Raw genomic sequence first — 23512 nt, forward strand, 5'->3', positions numbered from 1 at the left:
TATCAGGGGACAAGTGGCACATTTAAGATACTACCGGACTTGGGTTACTACTTATAGGATGGCCTATTAGAATGAGTTCCATAGAGAAGGATAAAGGACTATAGAAAGTACTCAGGTTGTAGTCACAATGGTGTCCCATGATTCTGCTTCTCAATTCCCTGTTTGATCTTCAGTCCTGAAAGTAACATAGTTTTAGTCCTACTGATTGTGGCTTCTGGACACTATTTCTCAGAGAACAAAGTGAACTCACCACCCAGTAGCTGCTTTCTAGCATTGACCTTGATGCCAGTTTTATTCTGCCCATTCGTTCCTCAAGCCATCTTTGACAGACCATTCTTTAATGGCTATACATTTATTACTCTAGCAGAAGTACACAAAAACCATAGCAGCCAGAAGTAGGGCACAAACTTCCAGAGGGGCTACTGATTATCAAAGGATATGATGTTCTGGGCATCTCCTGGGAAGAACCTCTCTCCTAGACAATAAATCATGTTTAAAAATGAAATACTGTAGGCAAATCTGTGGATAAAACTAGGATGTGGTTATAAAACGTGAATGACAACTGTTAGGGATTAGGAAGAAAGTTGCTAGGTGTATTGGGGTGTTCATTTCTTGAAAAGACCCTTCTATATGTATAGACTTTTTTAAAAATATACCCCTTAAAATATATTTTTGAACACTATTGTATTTAGTTATCTTAATAAAGGGTTCTGTTCTTGTAGTGGGAAAGTATGCTTACCCCTTCCTCTAGCCAGGTTCCCTTGCCTGTTGTGTGGTTCCTTGGCTGGCTATCACTAAGACAATAGACTGACCTGGTGATGATGTGTTTTGTTAGCAAAATACCTAAGGGGAAACAATTGTCACCTCTTGAGAGCTGAGCTTACAAACAGTCCTACTAAAGCCCGCCAAGACACAACTAAATGTTAGATACAAGATACCCTAAATGCTAGAATTTCACTATGTACTACAAGCCTCTTCCACCAAAAGGTAAGACTGTGAGACTGGAAAAGGCTTCAGAAGAAAGTTTCCTAAACTTGTTCCAAATAAGGGTATAAAACAGGAGTCAACAAAAGTAACCAGCACGCCAAATCTGACCTGCTGCTTATTGGTGGTGTTTTTTAAATAAGGTTTTATTGAAAGGCAGCCATGCTCATTGTCGAGTATTGTCTGTGACTGCTTTTGCACTACAATATCAGAGTTAAGTAGAGAGACCGTAGGGCTTGAAAGCCTAAAATATTTGCTACTTGGGCCTTTAAGAACAAGTTGGCCAGTCTTTGTTTAGAAGACAAAGAGAAGGGGCGCCTGGGTGGCGCAGTCGGTTAAGCGTCCGACTTCAGCCAGGTCACGATCTCGCGGTCCGGGAGTTCGAGCCCCGCGTCAGGCTCTGGGCTGATGGCTCAGAGCCTGGAGCCTGTTTCCGATTCTGTGTCTCCCTCTCTCTCTGCCCCTACCCCGTTCATGCTCTGTCTCTCTCTGTCCCAAAAATAAATAAACATTGAAAAAAAAAAAAAAATTAAAAAAAAAAAAAAAAGAAGACAAAGAGAAGAAGACAGCCGCAGGCAAATTAACATAGTGCCGGTGATTCAAAAGTGGTTTGCTGATTCTGTACCTTAGTACATCTGCAGCACATGTAATAGGATAATTTAGTTCAAAGGCTCTGACCCATAGGTTACTTGGGAGCCTAAGGCATGATACTTCAGTTCAGATTTGTGTGTCCTGATGTGCCAACCTGATTTCCTTAGAAAGTTCATGCACCAAATATGCTATGGGTCCTTCCGGGTCAGATCATGACCCAGTTGGCAATAGGGAGGCACTGAGGTAGAAACTATTTGTACCTCGTTGGCAACCTCTAGTAAGCTGGCAAAATAGTCTGGATGCAAACTGAAGTCCTTCACAGTTTCAGGAATGCAGAATAAATGAGATAAGATGCCAGCCATGAGAAGTCACAATAGACCTCAGTGTTTTGGCATAATGTTCTCAGAACAACCTTAAAAGTGTAGTTGCCTTATTTGGGTTACCAATGATAGTGAATAAGTCAGAATACTGTTCTTTACAGGTATAGAGCTACAACCAATACTCAAGCCAAACTTCACTGTGATCTGAAACCATAAGGTGTTATATGGTAAATATAGCCCCACAACTGTAGGCAAAGTCCTGCCGCCCAAAGAATATGGGGAGAGTCAGTCCTAGTTGGCACAGCCAGTCTTCTTACTTTAAACTATTCCTTTTCTTTCCTTTCCTTTAATAAAAACCAGCTAAGAAGGATCCTTTCTAAAGAAATAAAGGAAAGAGGTGAGTCAAAGCCTACTCATGTTCATTCACAAGGTGACATAATGAGATTCCCTAATATCAAAGGGAATATTTTGATATTTCTGCCTAGGCTGACATACATCTATATATAAATACTACACATAGTATTCAGAGGATTCTGAAGCCCCATAGTCATAATGGAATCTACACAGGAGAGAGCAAACAAATATAAAAGACAGCCCTTTCACTTTACTAAAAAAAAAATTGATTCATAAATTCTAGTAAGACCCCAAAGAGCTCCCAGGTGTGCTGTAGAAATTATGTGAATATTGGAACTATGAGGGGCTCCAGACCAACGACACACTGAGATAAATGAAATTTAAACCAATTTTGTGGTGTGCTTGACTGACTAATGCAAACACATAGGCACTGGAAGGCACTGGAAGAAAAACACAGGATGCATAAAAGCCCAGCAGTAACGATTGAGACAATAACCTGTGATTAGTACGTCTATACTGCATGGAACATTAACGATGTAAGGAAGGCCGCGCTGGAGACACGGTCCAGACACAATTATGCTGAATGGGTATATAAAGTCTATTATTTTTATAACCAGAGCTGCAGATGAGCACAAAACTGTTCCCACTCTGGCAGTGTCACCCAAGCTATATTCACATTATATAGAGGTGATAGGGTTGGTGAAATAAAATTGCCTAAGTAAACCCATTTGCACAGCTACCATAAAGAAGTCTCACAAGCATTTCTACCATATCCCTTTACTTTAGAATGAAACATGAATCTAATTAGGGTTGAGAAGTTGGCAAGAACTCCACGACTACAAGAAGCTAGGATTTTTGTATTTTTACATAGGAGGAAATTTTGTTCCTTGGCATCGGCAACACAAGAAATTCTGACAAAATACCATACACATTCATTCCAAATTTTTCTGCTTTAGAGTTGGCGAGAGTCAGGGTAAAATGTTGTATTTAGAATGATCATACATCCCCTCCCTCACTTAATAAAGCCTACTTAAAATATAGCCCTAATTAATGACTACCAGAACACAGCAGTGTTCACAATCCCTATAATTCAATTGCCAGTAGTTTGTGCAATAAATCAGGAAAAGGTTAAAATATTTTTTATGCCAGAATAGAACATATCAATCTATTTTATTTGATTACCTTGTGTAATGAGGCTTTTTCAAGGCTAGATTACCTTACTCATTATAATTATGACAGATATTTTTGCTTAAAATGGAAAAGATTAAAAAATGCCAGAAATCTAGTTGAATCTATTCTAGGATTTTTTTTCCCTCTTTTGTACGTTTCAGGACATGAGAAATGACATTATGCTCTCCTTCCAAGAGTAGAGAAGAAAGTAACATGGTTCCCATGAAAAGCAGATTAGGCAAATGGCATCGGGACAACACTCATTTTATTCACTGATTTGAAGGTTAAATAAAATCATCTATAATATTTCTAATTCCAAAGTTGATCGGAAAGGGAAGCTTCCTAAGGTAATGGGAATGCTCTATATCCATCTGGGTGATGGTTACACAGGGGTATACATTTGCTAAATATATTGTGTTATGTACTTAAGATCTGTGCATTTTATTACTGAATGCTAATTTTACCTCAGTAAAACACTGTTAGCATGAAAAACATGTTAGTTTCAAAAATCAATTACATAAAGCACAAGCAATATGCATATAAATAATTCTCATGTTCCTTTACTAATGTGAAGAAATAAAGTGGAAGAAACTTTAGATCTGGAAGAGAACATTTTACAACTTATCAAAATATGTGAAGTAGCGTTTTTTTAATAAGAGAAAAATATGTAGATGTCCTTTATAGGACTTTCTGCTACAAATTGTTATGGGCATGCTGGATGAACCCTCAGGATTATTTCTATTCTAGATGACTCCAAAATATAGTAAAAAATTCATTTCCTGGTTGAAGTACTTTATTTAGTTACCTCCTCCAAAATGCTTATAGACCTTTTTGAGCCAAAGTTTTTCTTGAAAAGAGTGTTTTAGACATTGTAATAGAGTTGCACATGAATTTCAAAATCTATACACGAACCACAAATAGCCTCACATATTTCACAACAATTTAGTAAGGTTAGCAATTATTACAATTTAGCTAATATTTCATAAGAAAGTAAACTATGAAGTAAAGGTAACTATTAATCTGATTAAAATTTTGAAAATTAGTTTGGCAATAAGTTTCACCATATAATTTTAAATCACTTTAATTTTATATTTTCTATGAGTATATGACAAAAGTATATTGTAAACCAAGATGTATTTCCTAAGAAAAGGATAGTTAATATTAATTTTACTTTCATTGTACAAAAGTTTAGCTACATGTGTCCATTAAAATAGCTTTTATAGGGGTGCCTGGGTGGCTCAGTCAGTTAAGTGTCTGACTTCGTCTTAGGTCATGATCTCATGGTTCATGGGTTTGAGCCCCATGTAGGACTCAGTGCTGACAGCTCAGAGCCTGGAGACTGCCTTGGATTCTGTCTCCCTTTCTCTCTCTCTTCCCCTCCCCTGCTTGTGCTCTGTCTCTCTCTCTCTCTCTCTCAAAAATAAATAAACATTTAAAAAAATAGCCTTTATAGAACTTTCACTGTTAAAAAGATTATATGAAGAGGAAGAAGGAATTCTTCTGAGTAACAAAAAGAAGGAAAAATAATTTTCTGCATTCTATTTTTATCCATAAGTGATACTACATAGTCAACTTTACTATCAAATAAATACCTAAAAAGAGTGCATAGAACAAAGGACAGAACCTGTAAATTTATAGTATTATAATAATGTCTTCTTGAAGAATACTTAATTGGTTCCAAGCAAAATTAATAAAATTATCTTTTAGGTCATAAAAAGCCATACATAAATTGTTGTATGGAAATAATAATATAAAATCTTTTATATTTTTTATCATATAGGTTAAGGGTCAGCAAACTTTTTCTGTAAAGGGTTAGAAATTTAATATTTTAGGTTTTACAGGCCATGTATAGTCTCTGTCACGTAGTCGGCTAATGGGGTAAAAAACAGTCTTAGCCTGAGGTCTATACATAAACAGGTGGCAGGCTGGATTTGGCCTGCAGCCACAGATTTTTGGTCCCTTACTGATAATGATCACTAATAACCATAACTACACCATAAAAGGAAAATTATTTTAAAAGTTCAAATCTTTTATTTTGCAATTACCAAAATAGGTCCTCCCCAAATAAACGTTCCGTTCCTCTTTGATATCACCTACACTGGAGCCAAAGACATACCTTGGGTCTTAGTCATCACCAATATAAAGGAGAGTAGGGTTCTAATTTTCCTCTTCCTGATTACTCACTCAAACCCACATATTCCCAAGGAGCCTTCCTCATGACCAACGAGTCATAGCCATTTCTCCCTTTTCTTAACTCCTTTCCATCCATCCAAGTGCTAAGCCTTTATAGCACTCAGCACCCTGTCAGGGATACAATTCTTTGTAAAAGCAAGATACTTTTAGTACATAAATTAGAACCTTATTATATATTGTTTGTTATACTAAATTTTTTATGTGTGAGTTTAAAATTAATATTTAAGTAGAATGCAAGGTCCTTATGGCCGAAGACTCTGACTTCTTTTGTTTTTTACCTCCCTTTCTTGCATTTTTCTCTCCCTCCCTCCTTCCTCCTCCTCCTTCCTTCCTTCCTTCCTTCCTTCCTTCCTTCCTTCCTTCTTTCCTGTAGATTAGAAATTATTCCACATTCTTAGAAATGTCTAGGTCAGGTGTTATATTTATTTCAAGGATAGAAAGATTATGTTCAATCAGGGGTTGAAGAGTTAGTCAGAAAATGCTCTTTTTTTAATTAATTTTTTTTTTTTTTTACCATTTGTTTATTTTTGAAAGAGAGAGAGAGACAGAGTGCAAGTGGGGTAGGGGCAGAGACAGAGGGAGACACAGAATCTGAAGTTGGCTTAGGCTCTCAGCTGTCAGCACAGAGCCCAGTGCGGGGGTTGAACCCATAAACTGTGAGATCATGACCTGAGACGAAGTTGGACGCTCAACTGACTGAGCCACACAGGCACTCCATTTAATTTTTTAAATTTATTTTTATTTTTTGAGAGCGAGAGAGCGTGCACACATGTGTGAGCACAAATGGGGGAGGGGCAGAGAGAGAGGGAGGGAGAGAATGTCAAGCAGGCTCCATGTGGGGCAGGGCTCGATCTCAGGGTCATGAGATCATGCCCTGAGCAAAATCAAGAGTCAAAGCTTAACTGACTGAGCCACCCAGGCGCCCCTAGTCAGAGATTGTGCTGTGGGAAAGAGGGCCTTTGAGTTCATCCTTGTAAAACATGTAAGAGATGGAAAGAAGAGAATTCAAGGCAGAAAAATGGTATGATTACTGATATGAAGAAAGGCCAGTGTGGGATGTGTAAGGAACCACTCCTTCTTGTCAGACTAGAGGACACTGGAGAAGACTGGTGGGAAACCATGGCATGGAGAACCACAAAGACCAAAAAGCTAAACAATTTAGGCTAGATTCTTTTTTTTTTTAATTTTTTTAATGTTTATTTATTTTTGAGAGAGAAATAGACAGACTCGACCAGGGGAGGAGCAGAGAGAGGGAGACACAGAATCCGAAGCAGGCTCCAGGCTGTGAACTGTCAGCACAGAGCCCAATGCGGGGCTCAAACCCACGAACTGTGAGATCACGACCTGAGCCGAAGTCGACGCTTAACCAACTAAGACTCAAGAGCCCCAATTTGGGCTAGATTCTATTAGTGCTGGGGAACAACTGAAGGTTTGGAGACAGAGGGTTTGTCTGAATTAAGCCGGCCTTCTGGAAGATTATCTTGGTTTGGTGGGTATCATGGAAAGCCTGAACTAGAGAAAAGGCAGGGGGCATAGAAATGAGGGATTCATCAAAAGTGACAAAATGTAGGATGAATGGGGCTTTACTGTTTATTAGATATGGACCACAAGGAAGAGGAAGGAAGGAAAGGTGTCAGTGACATATTGATACTTGGCAGTGGGGAGGATGACACTGTCATTAATAGAAACAATAATGAAGGAGGAACAAGTGTGACAGGGATGATGGTTAAACTTCCTTCAGGCTAGAGTGTCTGTTGTAGGGTAAATTTTCAACAATAGAAGTTTACTGATCTCCAACTGTGCTGCTGAAGGTACCACTGCCTTTGTTTTCTCACAGACAATAACACTAGATCTTAGAAGGGCATGACTAATTGTACATTTTAATTGTAAATAATACTTTGTTCTCAATAGAGCAAAGCATAATTATGATACAGAGAGTCTCTCTACATTGTGAGGGTTGAGAAGGGAAGATAAACTTCAATAAGTTGAGTTGAGGAAACTGAGTCTCCGAGAGGCTAAAGGACTCATTATTCAGGTCTCATGTTCAGTTAGTGGCAGAACAAAGACTAGAAGCAGTTCTCCTGAAGGCCAGTAGTGGATTGAGTTTCTTATTGGAGGGGAGAAGGCAAGAACAAGGCCTTGGAAAGTTGAGCTGTGGTGACCATTCTATGCTCATACTTCCAGTGTTTTGGTGGGTTTAATGTGGGAGGAAAAAGGCTATGTTCCCTTGTCTGCCAGTTGTGGTTTATAGGATATAGCATTCTCTTTAATATAAAATAGAAACTTTTGTCAAGTAATTGTTTACTGATATCCCTGTTCTTTTACTTGTTTTCTTTCATTATTTTTACTTCACAAGAATTAAAACAACGCAGTTATATAACTTACTATTTCCACCTAGTCCTAGCTTTCTCTTAGACAGAACCATGTTAAGTGGAGGAATAAGATCTTTTCAGACTTCAGTTAAGCAAACATAAACTCTCTGCTTTTCTACATCCATTTCCAGAACTGTCCTATAAAACCTCTCCACACTCCGTCTGACTGCCAGCTGGATATATATTGATGCTCAAGGCAATATTGAGAGCCATGTTGCTGAAGAGTCTCTGAGCCTGGATCCTTGAATGACTATGTGGAGAGGAACCCTCCTGTAGATTGGATGTTAAATGAGCAAGAAATAAATCTTCATTATGTTAAGGCACTGAAATTATAGGGCTTATTTATTTCAGCAGCTATCATAACCTTAGTTAGAACAGAGGATCTCTCTGTTACAGCTGGAGTGAATCGGACATTGTTTGACTATTTTCTGGTATTAAAAAATGCCACAGAGGGGCGCCTGGGTGGCGCAGTTGGTTAAGCGTCCGACTTCAGCCAGGTCACGATCTCGCGGTCCGTGAGTTCGAGCCCCGTGTCGGGCTATGGGCTGATGGCTCGGTGCCTGGAGCCTGTTTCCGATTCTGTGTCTCCCTCTCTCTCTGCCCCTCCCCCGTTCATGCTCTGTCTCTCTCTGTCCCAAAAATAAATAAATGTTGAAAAGAAAAATTAAAAAAAAAATGCCACAGAAAAGTTTAAACACAATATCATTTGTCCTCTCTGATTTGTGACTTCCTTATTATATTTATTTAAAGTTAAACTCAGCCACCCCAGAAATGATAATGCTGTTGGCAATGCCTCATTCAATATGTTAATCATGAGAATACAGAATAAGTCCTTTGAAATTGGCTATATCATATAAACATGCAGAATGTTTTTTAAAGGTGAGATAAAGAGATATCTATAAATAAAACACCTATGTCTCCCTTTCTGGAATTTCTTTTCATCCCTGAAAATGCAAAGCAGACCAGCCACCAATATATAGACTTTTGTAGAGAGGCAACATGTATACTGTCAAGATAAACCAGTTCTGTTAATGTGATTTCATGTCCTCCGGGAAAAAATGTGTGTGTGTATATATATATATATGTATGTATGTATATATATATATATATATATATATATATGTATGTATATATATTATATTTTATTGCCAACCTCCTAAAAGCTTAGAATCAAGTCATTTCTGATTTTATCCCTGTATTTTAGTAGGCTACAGTGAAACTCAAAACCTTACAGAGAAAGAAACCTTATTTCAGATTGAAGGAATTTCAGCGGTTGAGGAAAGTTCAAGCCAGATCCACTGCAGTTTAAATCCAATTTTTTTCCTTTGAGTAGAATATATTATCGAGAATAAATGTGCTTCAAACCAGTTCTTAGGTATTATGTTGCTTATAGAGTCCAAGGTGTATAGAAGGTGTATAGAAGCTAAAAGCTCCTCCTTAAAAATAATTCAGTTACTCTCGTCGCCTCAAGGTAATCATTGTTGCACTATATGCTAACTAATTTGGATGTAAATTAAAAAAATGAAATTGAAAAACAAAGATAAAGTGCGAACTTGTAAACATGATGTTTATGTCCTTCTCGTTCAGGCCCCTGTTTACCTCTCTACTGTCTGCTCTGACCACTGCAGCTTCCATTCCGTGCACTGGCCACTCTGAGTCCCTTCCCCTTCCTCAGTGTGCGTGTGGTGCTGTCTTTACCTCCAGCCTTCGCACATACGGTTCCCACTGCCAAGTACCCACCTCCCCCCTACCAACTCCTTTTCCTTAGCTTACTTCTATTCAGTCCTGAAGTCTCTGGTTAGATGTCATTTCTGCCCTGTAGCCTATCCTGAATGCTCTCCGCGGGCAGGTTAGGTGAGCTTCCTGTCTCTGCCATCAGTACTTTATCAGAACACTCCACACATGATTGTAAGACTGAAGTTCAGTGGTTGGTGTCCTTTATACTGCAGTCTCGGTAAGTTTCGGGTGGCTTGTTTAATGACATGAAACCTAGCGCCTAATCTAATGCATGAAGCATAGTAGGCGGGACGCTATATTAAATGAATGTTGCTGAATCTAGAATAGCTCTCATCTGGAGTTCTAGTGAACCACAACACATAGAAGATGATGCTACTGACCCACCAACCAAAGGACACTTATCTGGAATAATCTGATTCTCCAGGATCACTCGAGGCCAAAAGAACAGAAGTGGTAAAAGCGTTAAGCATAAAGCATGGTTTTCCTTTGTACAGTAAATAACTATCTTCAGTGGCCAAATTCATGCCCCTTAGCTCATTATTCTTAAGCTCTAACTGAAGTAGGGTTATAGAGACTGACTCTGTAAATGATCCCAAAGGGTATAAACAAAATTCAAAAAACAAACCTTTCTTTGATTTTGATCATTTAAGCTTGCAAATCTGTTCCTCGTAATCTGGAAATGTAGGAAAAACAACCCAGCAACAGCAGACCAGACCCTGCTCCTCTGCCCATCACTGTTCAGCAGCTCACCCACTGATTTGGACATTCCTCTTTGAACTAACATTTGATTTGCTCCAGAGTATCTCTGAGCTCGTACACTTTGCCCTCTCTCAACGGTTGTTCTTGACATTAATCTCCCTGTCCCCCATCTTCACCGCGGTCTTGTATTTCTAATCATCATCTTCCACTATCACCTTCTTGCCTCAAGCTTCACTTTTGCCTTATTAGAGTCAGTGTCAAACCAAGCTGTCTTCCACATAGCCTGGTCTGAGGTGCTGCCAGTCCCACTGCCATTATCGATGCTCCTGGCTGGCTCTAGGCCCCCTCATTTGGTTCTAAATCCAGGAGGATTTAGGGCATACAAGTATGGGAGAGGGCTCAGTGGGGAGAGGAAATGCTTACCTATTACTGTTTCTCTGGCACACAAGAAATAGCTGAACCAGAGAGGCTTTAAGAAAATGGCAGCATGGCAGGTGGGATTCCTCTAAGGTCACAGACTGATGTAGAAACAGAGAAGCCCTCAGGTCTACAACATAGCACCCTCGGTTCACCAGTGCATTCTCTGCCATAGGACTGGATGAAGGCTTTTGCAAGGGGTGTTTGCTGGGGTCAGCCTACCCCAAAGAATTGTTGAGAGTCTTCCGGACAATAGAGGGAATTTTTCAACCGAAAGCGCGGATGCTTCCGGTTTATTTACACTAATGTTAAACGCGCAAATGCCCAGCAACCCGTGGCTACTTCCTTACCTTGTGTAACTGATAATACTGGAAGGCACCGATTCCACCTTGTTCCTCTGCAGTCCAGAGCACCAAACGCAGAGTCCTCTTTGGTCGCAACCCTGGGAAAAATAATAAAATAAAACAAGTGATCCTTCAGGTGATTTAAAATTTTTTCAAAATGGCAAGGCCCCTCATCTGCATTCTGGAGACAGGAGGAACTCAGAGGCACGCATATTCATCTCTTGCTGATGTGGCTGCCTGATTCAGAGTGTGGCTGACACAGCAAAGAGGCGCCCTCAGGGCTGATCTCCAGGGCAGGCTAATGGAGAAAGGGGTTGTACAAGTGCTGCCTGCAGGCCAGAAGTGAGAGCCTCTAATCATATCCTGAATGGACAACTTGCCCAGCAGGACCCAGTGGAAGGCCAAGGTCAGTGGAATGTTAGATTGCATAGAGAAGATGCAGTCAGCAGGACTCTAGGCAGATCAGGGAGTCTTCCAATGACTAACTGAAACCCAATCATTTGGCTCTGCTTCCAGATCAGGTGTGAAGGGGGTTGCTCCTTAGTCTAAATCCACAAGCTGTCCGTGCTATTCTCAGTGACATGATGGCTGCAGAGCAGATACCGTGTTAATGGTTACCCACGGTCATTTTCCTTTACTATTTGGAAATACAAGGTCATTCGCTTCAGGTCAATGAAAATGAATTGCATGCAGATGACATTTTATTTACCTTATTGCTTCACAAACAGCTCGGTGACAATCTCATCGACTTGGGAAATACAAATTTCTTTCTTGGAGTTATTAAAGATCTGGCACATCTAGGACCATTTTTCAGTGACAGTGTCTGCTCAGTAAAAGTTAACTACAAGGATATCTGTTTTCCAAACTTAAAAAAATGGGAACGCAATATGCTAAAAGTCTCATTTTGTGACCAAGAATTAAAACCTGTTCCGATTTGGACCTTCTAATATCATTTGAGAGAAATAACCGTGACAGAACAACAAGAAGCTGGGCTTGACTCTTATTAAGAGGATCTATGCACCTGCCTCACCACAGGGGAGCCACAGGGAAGGACTTTGAGGGGCACTGAGATGGGCACGCTACAAATCTCCAGTGTAACCACACAAGTGCTGCCACCCAGGCATGCGGCCTTCGAGGGAACAGCCTGGCCAGCTACAGCCAGGATGATAAATGCTCCTGGGGAAGGGAGCCGGGACCTGCCTCCTCCTGGCCCCAACAAGTATTCTCCTTTTATAAGCCTAGTGCTAAGGAGCTGAATGGGCGCTACATTTTCTACTAAATTGAATATTGCTGTGAAGCCACTTTACACTCGAGCATTTTAACATAATTAAAAGAATACAGGTTTAGCATGTAGGCTGACCTGAGTTCCCATTAAAGCCTGGGCGAGCAGTGTCTATATTCAATTGCTCAGAAAATGCCACTGCTGCGTTCTTCTAAGTCCATCGAGAGCCCAGCTTCTCACCTCTGCTAGCATGGCGGTCAGAGCCCCACCCTCTTCTGCCCAAGCTACTCCTCCTGCAGCCAGACGGCCCCTGTAAAACTGAAACTGGGTCATGTCATTTCTCTGCTCAAAACCTCCAACAGCCAGAATGTAAGCTTCTGGAAGACAAGGTTAAGCTTGTTGATTCACTGTGATGCCCTCCGTGCCCAACCTGCTTGGCACACCTTGGGTACCCAATAAATCAGTAAGGAACGGATAAATGAATCCAAACCTTGGGGTGTCACTTAGAATAAAATTCAAAGCCTTCCACCACTTTCTCAGCCTCATCTCCTAAAACTCTCCAGCTAGCTCACTCTCAGGCAAGCTGTTACAGTTGAAAACGGCAGGCAGAGCTGGTGAATCCTGCTATCATTAGGCACTAGCTGTGTGCAACCACTGGGAAATCGATCTACCTGAACTTCAGCAACCTTATCTGAAAAGTGGAGAGAATACTATATGCCTATCCCATAACTCTTTCATGGGATGGTTGTGAGGATGAAATGAAATGTGATAATGTATGGAAGACAATTCTGTGCTTGGCATGTGGCAGACATTTAATAAATGAACTATGAAACTTCATAATGGGTATCTAGGCACAGAATGCACACTTGTACCCTTAGAGAGAAGGGGCATCTAAATACTCAGACAGCAAGTTCTTTCAAAGGCATTCAGGTGCCTGCTGACAAGGAATCCTGAAGTGGCCACTGCCTGTTCCAGAGTTAAATTAGCCTCTCACATTCAAAGCACAAACGTCAACCATTGCGGGAAGAAGTCTAACTGGTATATCTAAAGATCACCACCTTTGGTTTTGCTAAAAGAAATGTGCTTGATGTCACTTTAAATCAAATGACACTTTGCTTGCAACATAGAAAAAATAGGAGAGGATAAAGTACTACAAGTAAAAATTCTGAACATTTGTTAATCCATAAAAAGGAAAAAAAAATATTTTCTTTTCACATTATCTCTGCACCTACCAGCAAAACAGTACCAAATTACTAAAATGATGGAATTCTCTAAATAAGGATAAAAGGACAGTAAGCACAGGTTAGAAAAAATCATTTTTTTAAAAGCAAATGCCTTGAATATCCCTATAGATTTGGTGTTCCACCTGAAAATCATTATTGTACAGTATTCGTCTCCTTCCCATTTCAAATCGGCCAGATGGCCAATGATATTATATTAAGATAATAAAGAATAATCAGTTGAAATGAGGAATGCTAGGGCCTCCAAACAACAGGAGCATAGCTGTTGATGTAAAGCTGGCTCTAAAAAGACACACGGAGCCTCATTCAAGCCCCTGAGAAAGCAGCTCAGTTCCCGTCAGCACGGAACACCAGGGCCTGCCCCACGTTCAAAGTGAAGGGCCAGACAGAAGAGGTTAGGAAAGCAGAGGTAAGCACATGGCCTGACTGAGCTCCAAAGTCTCTACTCTGATATTCTGGCTGTCTCTAAACCTAAGACAAATGCGTGACTTCATTCAATGACTGGACTCTGCTCCTAGTGTGGGGTTTGGACCCCCAAGACACCCGAGTCCGCAGACGGGGAATGCGGGGCCTGGAAAGAGGCTGGCCATGAATCTGAGTAAGTATTGTTTGAGTCCCTGCCCTGCTACTTCCGTCTCCGTGACTTCAGACTAGTTACCTGATCTCTCTGGGCCTCAGTTTCTTCATCTGTACAATAAGGAAAATGGTCATTGCCTCATAGGATTGTTAAGAAAATTAAATGAGACGAGGAAAATATGTATCAAGCATGGTCCCTGGCACATAGTAGGTTTTCAAGAACTGTTAGTTAGCTTCTTTCTATATGATTGCCCACAACTTCTTAGTCTGGGCCAGTAATCACCAGGGAGATCTTGTGGGAAAGCCAGGAAAGAGGCACAGTCCTCATTCCTCATCCTTAGGAACCAGAGAATATCTCTGTTTATTCAGAGTGTGTACTCAGCCAGTGGAAAAACCTCATCTAGCTTGTAGAAAAATGCATACCCTCTTTCAGTGTGGAATGCTTCCTCAACACAACATAGAGCATATCCAAATCTAAGTAAAGACAGGAATGGGTTCCTCACTTCTTAGAAGTAAGGGTCAACCGGAATTCTTAGTTTCTGAATAAAGTCAAAGAACTGGAAAAATATGAAAACTGAATAAAGCTGATATAAGAATATCTGTTTATCATTTTTCTTTTTCTTTTTTTTAAATTAATTTTTATTTTTTTTTAATTTAAATTTAAGTTAATTAACATACAGTGTAGTCTTGGCTTCAGGAGTAGAACCCAGTGTTTCATCTCTTACATAAGACACTCAGTGCTCATCCAACAAGAGCCCTCCTTAATGCCCCATCACCCATTTAACCCATCCCCCTCACCCACCTCCCTTCCAGCAGCCCTCAGTTTGTTCTCTGAATTTAAGAGTCTCTTATGGTTTGCCTCCCTCTCTGTTTTTTATCTTACTTTTCCTTCCTTGTGCATCTCAAATCCAAATTAGGTTTAAAAGCTAAGAAAGAATTCTAAGTATATAAAATAACCACAATAACAATAAAGCAAGATCACCCATAGCAAGACAACATAGTGATATGAACTGGTATGTAGGGGGTATGATTTTGTAGAGATGGGGTAAACAAATAGCTCAATATCATCCTGACTCACAACCCTGGCCCTGGCACAGCACTGGCCCCAGGCAAGCACGGGAAAGAAAGTCTTACAAATGGAGGTGAGTGGTAGGACTCTGGTCTCCGCGGTCTAGGAGTCAGGTGTCATTGAGGTTTTGTCAGAAGACAGGCAACTCATTCCCCTTTGGATGTACAGAAACTTCTCAGAGATTTCTCACCCTCCTGGAATTTCTGTTAAGAACTCCAGATAGCATAGCACACATTTTACAGCATATGGTTTCCCTCTTAAAAAAACATAAAGTGCTGATATTGTGTCAGAATGTTGTCTTGTTTATGAAATATGATATACATGCATTTTCACTTTCATTTTTACTGAGGAAATAATAATGCAAATAGGAAAATAGTACCTAGGAGAAAAGGTAAAAACCATCTGGTGGACTTTGTTTTTCATTCTTATCAAACCTGAAGATGAGAAGGCTGAGAGGTGACTTTCATTAAACTGATCAGTTGAAAGGTCAGTTGACTGTCCTACACTTGCACCAAGTGGGGCAAAGCAAAATCAACTCACATTAACCCAACCTTGTAGATAGCTTTCCCATATCAGGAGTTCTAAAGAATGCTACTTGTTAACAATATGTGTCAACTCAAATGTTCACTTACTGCTCAGTTTCAATCCCTCCGAAACTATGGGTGAGTACTATTCTCCCTTCTTTGACCTAACTTTGCAGAGAAAACACAACTTTCTCTTAGAGTAAATGCTGTATACCTATCTTCCATATAAATGCACTAGTTCATAAATAGACTTGTTGCCCAGCTCTCTTTTATCAATAGTTCAGGAGAGTGCTTACATTTAGAGATTTCTACCCCTGCAATAGACTTAATTAACATAATATCTGAGTTATAAGATAAATGACACATTAGCATCTAAATTGAATGAGAAGAGCCTGTAAGCATAGTGGTTAAACAGATGGATTTGGTGGTCAAGACCTATTTCCACCTTATGCAAGTTACATAATTTGTCATATGGTATATAAGCACATTATCATTGTTTTGTTTTGTTTTTTTATTTTTTATTTTTTTTTAAGCTGGGATATTCTTTTTTTTTTTAATATATGAAATTTATTGTCAAATTGGTTTCCATACAACACCCAGTGCTCATCCCAAAAGGTGCCCTCCTCAATACCCATCACCCACCCTCCCCTCCCTCCTACCCCCCATCAACCCTCAGTTTGTTCTCAGTTTTTAACTGCTTTGTTTTTTTAATAGGGTCATTGTTGAACACTGATTATTTTAGTGAAATAAACTATAACTACTTCTCTTTATAGGCAGGAACAGAAAATCACTTTGAAGATCTTTTGTTCTTGGAAAAATCATTTGGTGTCTTAGTTATGTAAATATGAAGCAATTAGGTACTTTTGGGGGGTCTTGGGGCAGGGCAATAACCTGTTTTTTTTGTTTTTTTTTTTTGTTTTAATGTTTATTTATTTTAGAGAGAGAGAGAGAGAGAGCGCTAGTAGGCTGAAGCAGAGTCCAGGCTCCAAGCTGTCAGCACAGAGCCCAGTGTGGGGCTGGAACCCACAAACCATGAGATCATGACCTGAGCTAAAGTCAGAGGCTTAACCAACTAAGCCACTCAGGCACCCCCTAACCTGATTTTTATATTCCATCTTGTATATTCCATCTACCTCTGAGTCATCTAGAGGAAATGGACACTGGGCAGGAGGCAAATCTGTGTAAAAGGAGTCTAGGACCTTCTGGGAGGAAAGCCCCAGTGTCCTCACCCACCTCCTTGGATTGGGGGCTGGGGACGAGAGACCTGTTGGGTCAGGGTGACAATGACTAAGGTCCTGGGACACAGAAAGTTCTGGAAACAACTGAAATGAAGTGACCCTGATGAAGGGAGAAGTCTGGGCTGGTGACTCAACACAGTCACCCAGGGCTCTAGGGGAAGGGCTGATTCCAGCCTAGCATGTGGCCAACTCCGGATCCTCCAGATCCAGCCACCCTGGCACAGAGGTTATGGTTTAGGGAGTAACAGCTGAAGATGAGAATGTAAACAAAGAGTTGCAATCTTGTTGCCCAAAATGAGCACCGCTGTGACTCAGGGGTACAAACAATGCCACGCACAGCAGTCACAGGTGGCTCCAGCTGCAGGTTTTGGAGGGGAGACTGGCCTATTCGGCCCAAGTAAAGTCCTGGGATTAACGGACAATCTGGAGGTGGCGGGAGGGACCTCAAAAGGAGATAATAGACTTCCTGCTAATAAGGACTGTGGAGGCTTGAATGATTAACTGTAAAGGCGATTAAAGAGATGTGATCATATTTATAACCTGTGTTTGCGGAACGGGTCATAACAGTTATAATTTCCATAATTCAAAAGGAACAGTCCTACCTCATTATAATGATTAGGATTCTATTAGCCAGGAAAATCACAATTAATCATTGCTGAAGCAAAAGCACAGGGACTACCAGTGCGTGAAGGCCATTTCTGGCCCTAACCCAGTTTCTCACCCTCATCTCCTGCTTCTGCCTCTCCTCCTAAGCTCCAGCCACATCACATTTCCTATCCGTCCCTGAACATGCCATGCTGGCTCAGATATTTGGTTCTTTGTATATCTTCTTCGTATCTAGAATGCCACTGCACTTTTTCCATCTGGCAAACTCCTATTCACTCAACAAAGCCCATCTCTAATTGTACTTTCTTTGGGAAAGCTCCCCTAACTCTAGGGCAAAGTTGGCTACTCCTTTCTCAATGTTCCTCTAGAACTTCATCTGTACCTCTCTTTTCACTTTCAACCACACTTAAAGGACATTAATTTTCTGAGACTGACACATTTCTATTTTTCATAATCCTGGTCCAGATTTAACAAGTGCTGAATAAATGCTTATTGGCTGACTGACTGAATGAATGAATGCCTACTTACATTTATATAAATATAAATAAAAGCTACTGCCTTTTCATTTAATCTAAAGCATATTAGTGCCTCCTGGCTTCACAGAAAGTTGGTAAGATATGCTCTTTTTGTGAAACCAAAGCCCAAATAACACGGGTAAAACCACCCCAGTTGTCCAGATAATCAGATGTGCTTCAACTTCAACATGAACCTCAGTTGCGATTGCATTTACTTATTTTTGCAGCACAGGTGCATCTAGTCAAAATTTAGTACAACAGCTTTTGTCGAAGAAGTCATTAAATCAATGTATTATGGTCAACAGAAATCTTTCCAGCAGCTAACTGTATTAAATTATAGGTATTTGCATTTTGAACTCCGACAGTTGTCTTTAATTTTTTACTAGATATTTGTTCTGATTATAAAGACAATATATATCCTTTTAAAAACTGAACTAACAAAAACAATGAACAAGTGGAAACAAATAACCTCTAAGCATATTGCTATATTTCCTTATACATTTTGTATGCAAGTATGTGTACATGCAAACAGTGATATTTTATGTATAGTTTTATACTACTTTTTCCACTCAAAATCATGGCATATATGGCCTTTATCTTCTATAATTAATAATCAAAGAAATGATTCTTAATTGTTTTAGCTATTCCCTTATTATTGGATGCTTAAGATATTTATCCTTAGGACAAGTTATTAAAAGTAGAAATACCAAATCTAAATAATATAAACATTTTTAAGGAGCTTGAGACATGTCACTAATGTCCTAAAGAAACGTTACCAATTTATATTCCCACCAGCAGTGTGTAGGAATATTCACTTCTACTTAGTGTGGAATTTTTAATCCTATCTCCTTTGTTTTGATATATTCTATTCATTTTCAGCCCTAATAATCACACAAACACACACTGAAACTGTAGTGTTTTTTTTAACTTTATCGAGACAAATGTTAAGTTTATTTCTGATGCTTGACTAGAGTTAAAATATGTGAATTGATTTTTCTTATTTAAATTGCCTGATAGTAGGGCTTTTTCATCAGTATATTTCCAGGATTATGTTAGCATCAAGTAGGGATCACAAGTCTGATCTAGTTGGCATCTTTAAATATACTATTTCTTTTTCCCTATCATTATTTAGAGTGTTCTTATCTGCAAGGAGAAATTGAGAAGCCTGGTTAATGATAGATTTGAACTCTGAATCACATTTCTGTTAAGAGCTCTACCTTGCAAAAACATCCAAATGGGGAAGAGTTAAACACAAAGTACGATGTCTGAAAAAATGATGGTAAGTCAAGTACAAGTGCTGAGACTTCTCTTACAAATTCACAGTCAGCAACATAGTTCTTTAAATTGTATTTCTTGTGTAGATGGCGCTGCGTGAGAAGAACGAAACTGTTTATGCTTGAATCAGGGGTTATCAGAAAGTAATACATCTCCAACAAGCAACTGAGATGAGGAAATTTCCAGGCTCACCCTTCAAGACGAAGCAGCGGACATGAAGCACAAGTTGTTCATATGCAAGAGCTGTCATGAAGCTGCTTCTGGGAACTCTTGCAAGTGCTCCTCTCTAGGGTTATGGTCAGGGGGTTTTCTCTTCAGTTCTTTGTGTATAAAATTAGTTATGAGGTCGCCCAAATTTGTTTTTGACCAATAATTAACCACACTTTTTGTTCTTGGTTTCATCTAAGTTTGGGTTTTCAGGCCGGAACACATTCGGTAGGGTCAACACATTGTTTGAAATCAGTTTTGAGCAACAACAAAACCCCCATCCTTCTCGAGCACTGCTCCGTTCTTGGCTCCCAAAGAGATCACTCAGTGTTCTTGCTGAGGACAAACCTCATCATTGGAAGCACAAGATCATCAAAATGTCCCCTCCTTTCCATTCCCACTGCAGATACCATACTTTAAGCCCTCTGAATCACTGCAATCACAAACTGTTGCCTCCAATCCACTCTGTAAAACTGCCGCCAGATTCATCTTTTTAAAATAGTGCTTTGAGGGGCGCCTGGGTGGCGCAGTCGGTTAAGCGTCCGACTTCAGCCAGGTCACGATCTCGCGGTCCGTGAGTTCGAGCCCCGCGTCAGGCTCTGGGCTGATGGCTCAGAGCCTGAAGCCTGTTTCTGATTCTGTGTCTCCCTCTCTCTCTGCCCCTCTCCCGTTCATGCTCTGTCTCTCTCTGTCCCAAAAATAAATAAACGTTGAAAAAAAAATTTTTTTAAAATAGTGCTTTGAACATGTCACTGGCTGCATGAAAATCTGTAATCAGTCCTTACTATCTGCAGCAGTAGTCTGCCTCCAAACTTTTTTGAATATGCATCTCTGTCAGCGATGCAATTTTGAGCACACATCAACACATGTGTATGTTTATGTGTAAATGACACATATGCAATATTGTCAAACACTTAATATATTAATGAAAGTATTTCTTTTTTTAGATAAGGAACAAATATTTTCCCATACCCAAATGATGATCCTACATAGTGCCTGGCTTCAGAGACCACCTGTCTATAACGTAGAGCCCATAGGCATTAGAATGGCATTTGAGGCTTTATACAGACTAGTTCCAATCTGCCTCTAGACTTACCTCCAACTGCTCTAGTTTCCAAAGCCTCAATTCCAGAGAAATTGGTCTCTTCATTTTCTTCCCATCTCTGTGCTTTTCCTCATAACCCTTATCCTACCCCATCTGCCCCTCTGTCCCAAACATCTTGTAAGACCCAGCTCCAATTCCTCCTGCTCCACTCTCTCCTTCCTCTGAACTGCAAAACTGTTATTTTCTGTTCCACGCATTTGGCAAGTGGTCACAATTAGTGTACTTTCTGCTTTGGGTTTCCACATGCAGCTCCTGGTAAATCAAAGAGCTCTATATGTTGAATGGATTAACACACCTAATAGAAATGGTTGTAATTTACAATGAGATGGATAGAGATTAGATCTATAAAAAGAACTTTTGGACAGAGTATTTTTAAACATTAAATCAATTCAGTTCCATTTTGCCTAAGGGAAAGTAAAGCTTGGAAATAAGGCGGGGAACATGGAAGGAGGCTGGAATCTCTGAACCTCTGTTAGAGCTAGAATATTATAGTTGATGCCTCTGCAGATACTGAACCCATCCACAGGGACATGGGACTGGCATTTTCTCAAGAGAAGTGCTTGGCCTTCCAAGAGATGTGCTGTTTATCTCAAACATTTTCATTCCTCAGTTAGGGAAAGCGTGAGACACATTTGTATTCTCCAGATAAAAGAAACCTCAGAGCAAACTCAGGGGTGTTTACATGAAATTTCAATGCTTCAAAATTTATGAACCTTACACTGCCAAGGAAATAGACTATCTGACCCTTATGGAGCTTTTGCTTTTCCAGGTCATTGTGCCACATCTTATGTATAACCACTATTAGGGTAAGAAGGAAATTTTATATAGTCTGTTCAAAGTATTTATAGGAGCTTGGAAAAATTTACTTTAGCTCTCAGGGGAATGCCATCTTAGAAAGACTCCCCAGGTTTATCTGCTGTCCTCCTGGGGCTGAGCTTACAGGGGTATGCTTGGTGTCTGTGAACACTCCACTTCTGAAATGAAACCAAACCCATGCAGTTATGTGCTTAGTGTGGGAAGGAATGTGATGCCGCCATTCTTAGAACTTTTCCCAGGACCCCTGTCCTCAAACCTTAAAATCAAACTACTAGATTCTTTTCCCACTGTGTAGACACTAATATTTCAAGAACATTATTTCCTGTCATTTCCACATTTTACACTTGTTAAAACATGTCATTGCTGTCCATCTTTCGATACATGAGCATACATTTAAGAATTCTAGTCCATATAGGAAGAAACCAAAATTCTGTCACAGGAGAAGTGGACATACAAATCAATAAATACTTGGACTAACTGTGCAGAAATCAAAAAGCTTAAATGGCATAATCAAAGCTACTCAAAATATCAGACTCACTCATTCAACAACTATTCCTGGCCCAGGAACTGAGGGATTTAGGGCTGAAGAGGACAGTCATGCTCTCTGGAGTCATGGAACCTAAACTTACATCTAGAAGACAAAGAGAGTAAGAAACTCCTACATTATTCTTATCACTACTGCCATCACTATCATTGTTGTAGGCACTTGTAATTCATCTAAAAAATTAACTTATCATTGCTCTGCATGGAGAATGAGGTTACTCTAGAGAGAGAGAGACTTGCACTGGGTTCACAAATTGGAACTGGGACATAGGGCAGAAAGAAGGAAAGAATTAGATGAGAGCAACCATATAGTGGTACAGCATTTACAGCATCCCTCATATGATTTTAGAGATGTTCAGCACTCAGTGCAAGCTGGGAGAGACAGGACCAAGGTTTACTGGGCACTCAGTACTGTCCCAGACACTATGCTGTTTCCAGATAATATCTCATATAATTTTAGAAACATTGCCCCATTTAATTCTGCAAAGCAAGTAATACTGCCTTCCCCTTTTACAAATAATGAAAGTGACAGGTATAGAAATTAAGTCACTTGCCAAGACTACACAGCTAATAAATGGCAGAGCTGGGATTCTAACTGGGACTGCCAGATGCCCAACCTATGCTTTTAACTACATCAGATCTCTGCCTTCCCAAGCAATAAGTTGCATGGGAAGATCTGACCAGTCCTGTACCTTCTTCTGTCTTTTTTTTTTTTTTAGGTAAAACTCTAGCTTCTTCTGTCTGTTTTTAGGTGAAACTCTCACATTAGAGAGTATAATCTCACGAAGCTACTGTTTCTCTTCCCATTACTCAAAGGTCTGTATTAGCACCTTCAAATTCCATATAAAACTGCCCAATTTCAAAGAGACAAAGTGGCAAGAATATAGCCTGTAGACCATAGACTGGTCAGTAGGGGTGAGAGCTGGGACCACTGCAAAGAAAGAAATGTTCTAGGCAGATGGAGATAAGCAAGCAGACCCTATGACCTTCAAAAGTTGAACCACACTGGAATTTCATATTTATCAATAGGAATGACAAAAGTCTTGAACTGCTGGGTCTGAAAATCATCACTAACTTGAAATAAGTAGGAAACAGAGAAGGAAAATAACATTTTCTATATAGGTTGCTGAAGACTCATTGGTATTTTGGGAACCTGAGCTCCAGAGATAATCAAATTGAATCTAAAAAAATTATAAGCCTAGCATCCATTTAGACAAATCAACAAAATGCATTTTCTACACAAAAAAATCACAGGTCTGAAAAATCAGGAAAATATTACTGTCAAGATTATTGTAGAAAAGAAGCTCCAAATGCAAATATATTACTTTTTATGTCAACAATAAATCCATTAGGAAAACATAACTCATAAGGACATAGCAGGGGTTTTAAGTTCT

The 23512-nt window shown here is 39.8% G+C and overlaps 1 protein-coding gene across 9 annotated transcripts in view; it reads right to left on the reverse strand.

Moving 5' to 3' along the window:
* CPQ (carboxypeptidase Q) overlaps positions 1–23512 on the reverse strand; it is a 549973-nt gene that overhangs the window by 190465 nt on the left and 335996 nt on the right. For all 9 annotated transcript variants that reach the window (XM_045454131.1, XM_045454133.1, XM_045454135.1 and 6 more), the window contains exon 6: positions 11188–11279. In XM_045454131.1, the coding sequence (XP_045310087.1) occupies positions 11188–11279 (92 nt within the window). The remainder of the gene's footprint in view (positions 1–11187; positions 11280–23512) is intronic.

Source organism: Leopardus geoffroyi, chromosome C3 (assembly GCF_018350155.1).
Source record: "Leopardus geoffroyi isolate Oge1 chromosome C3, O.geoffroyi_Oge1_pat1.0, whole genome shotgun sequence".
Classification (NCBI taxonomy): domain Eukaryota; kingdom Metazoa; phylum Chordata; class Mammalia; order Carnivora; family Felidae; genus Leopardus; species Leopardus geoffroyi.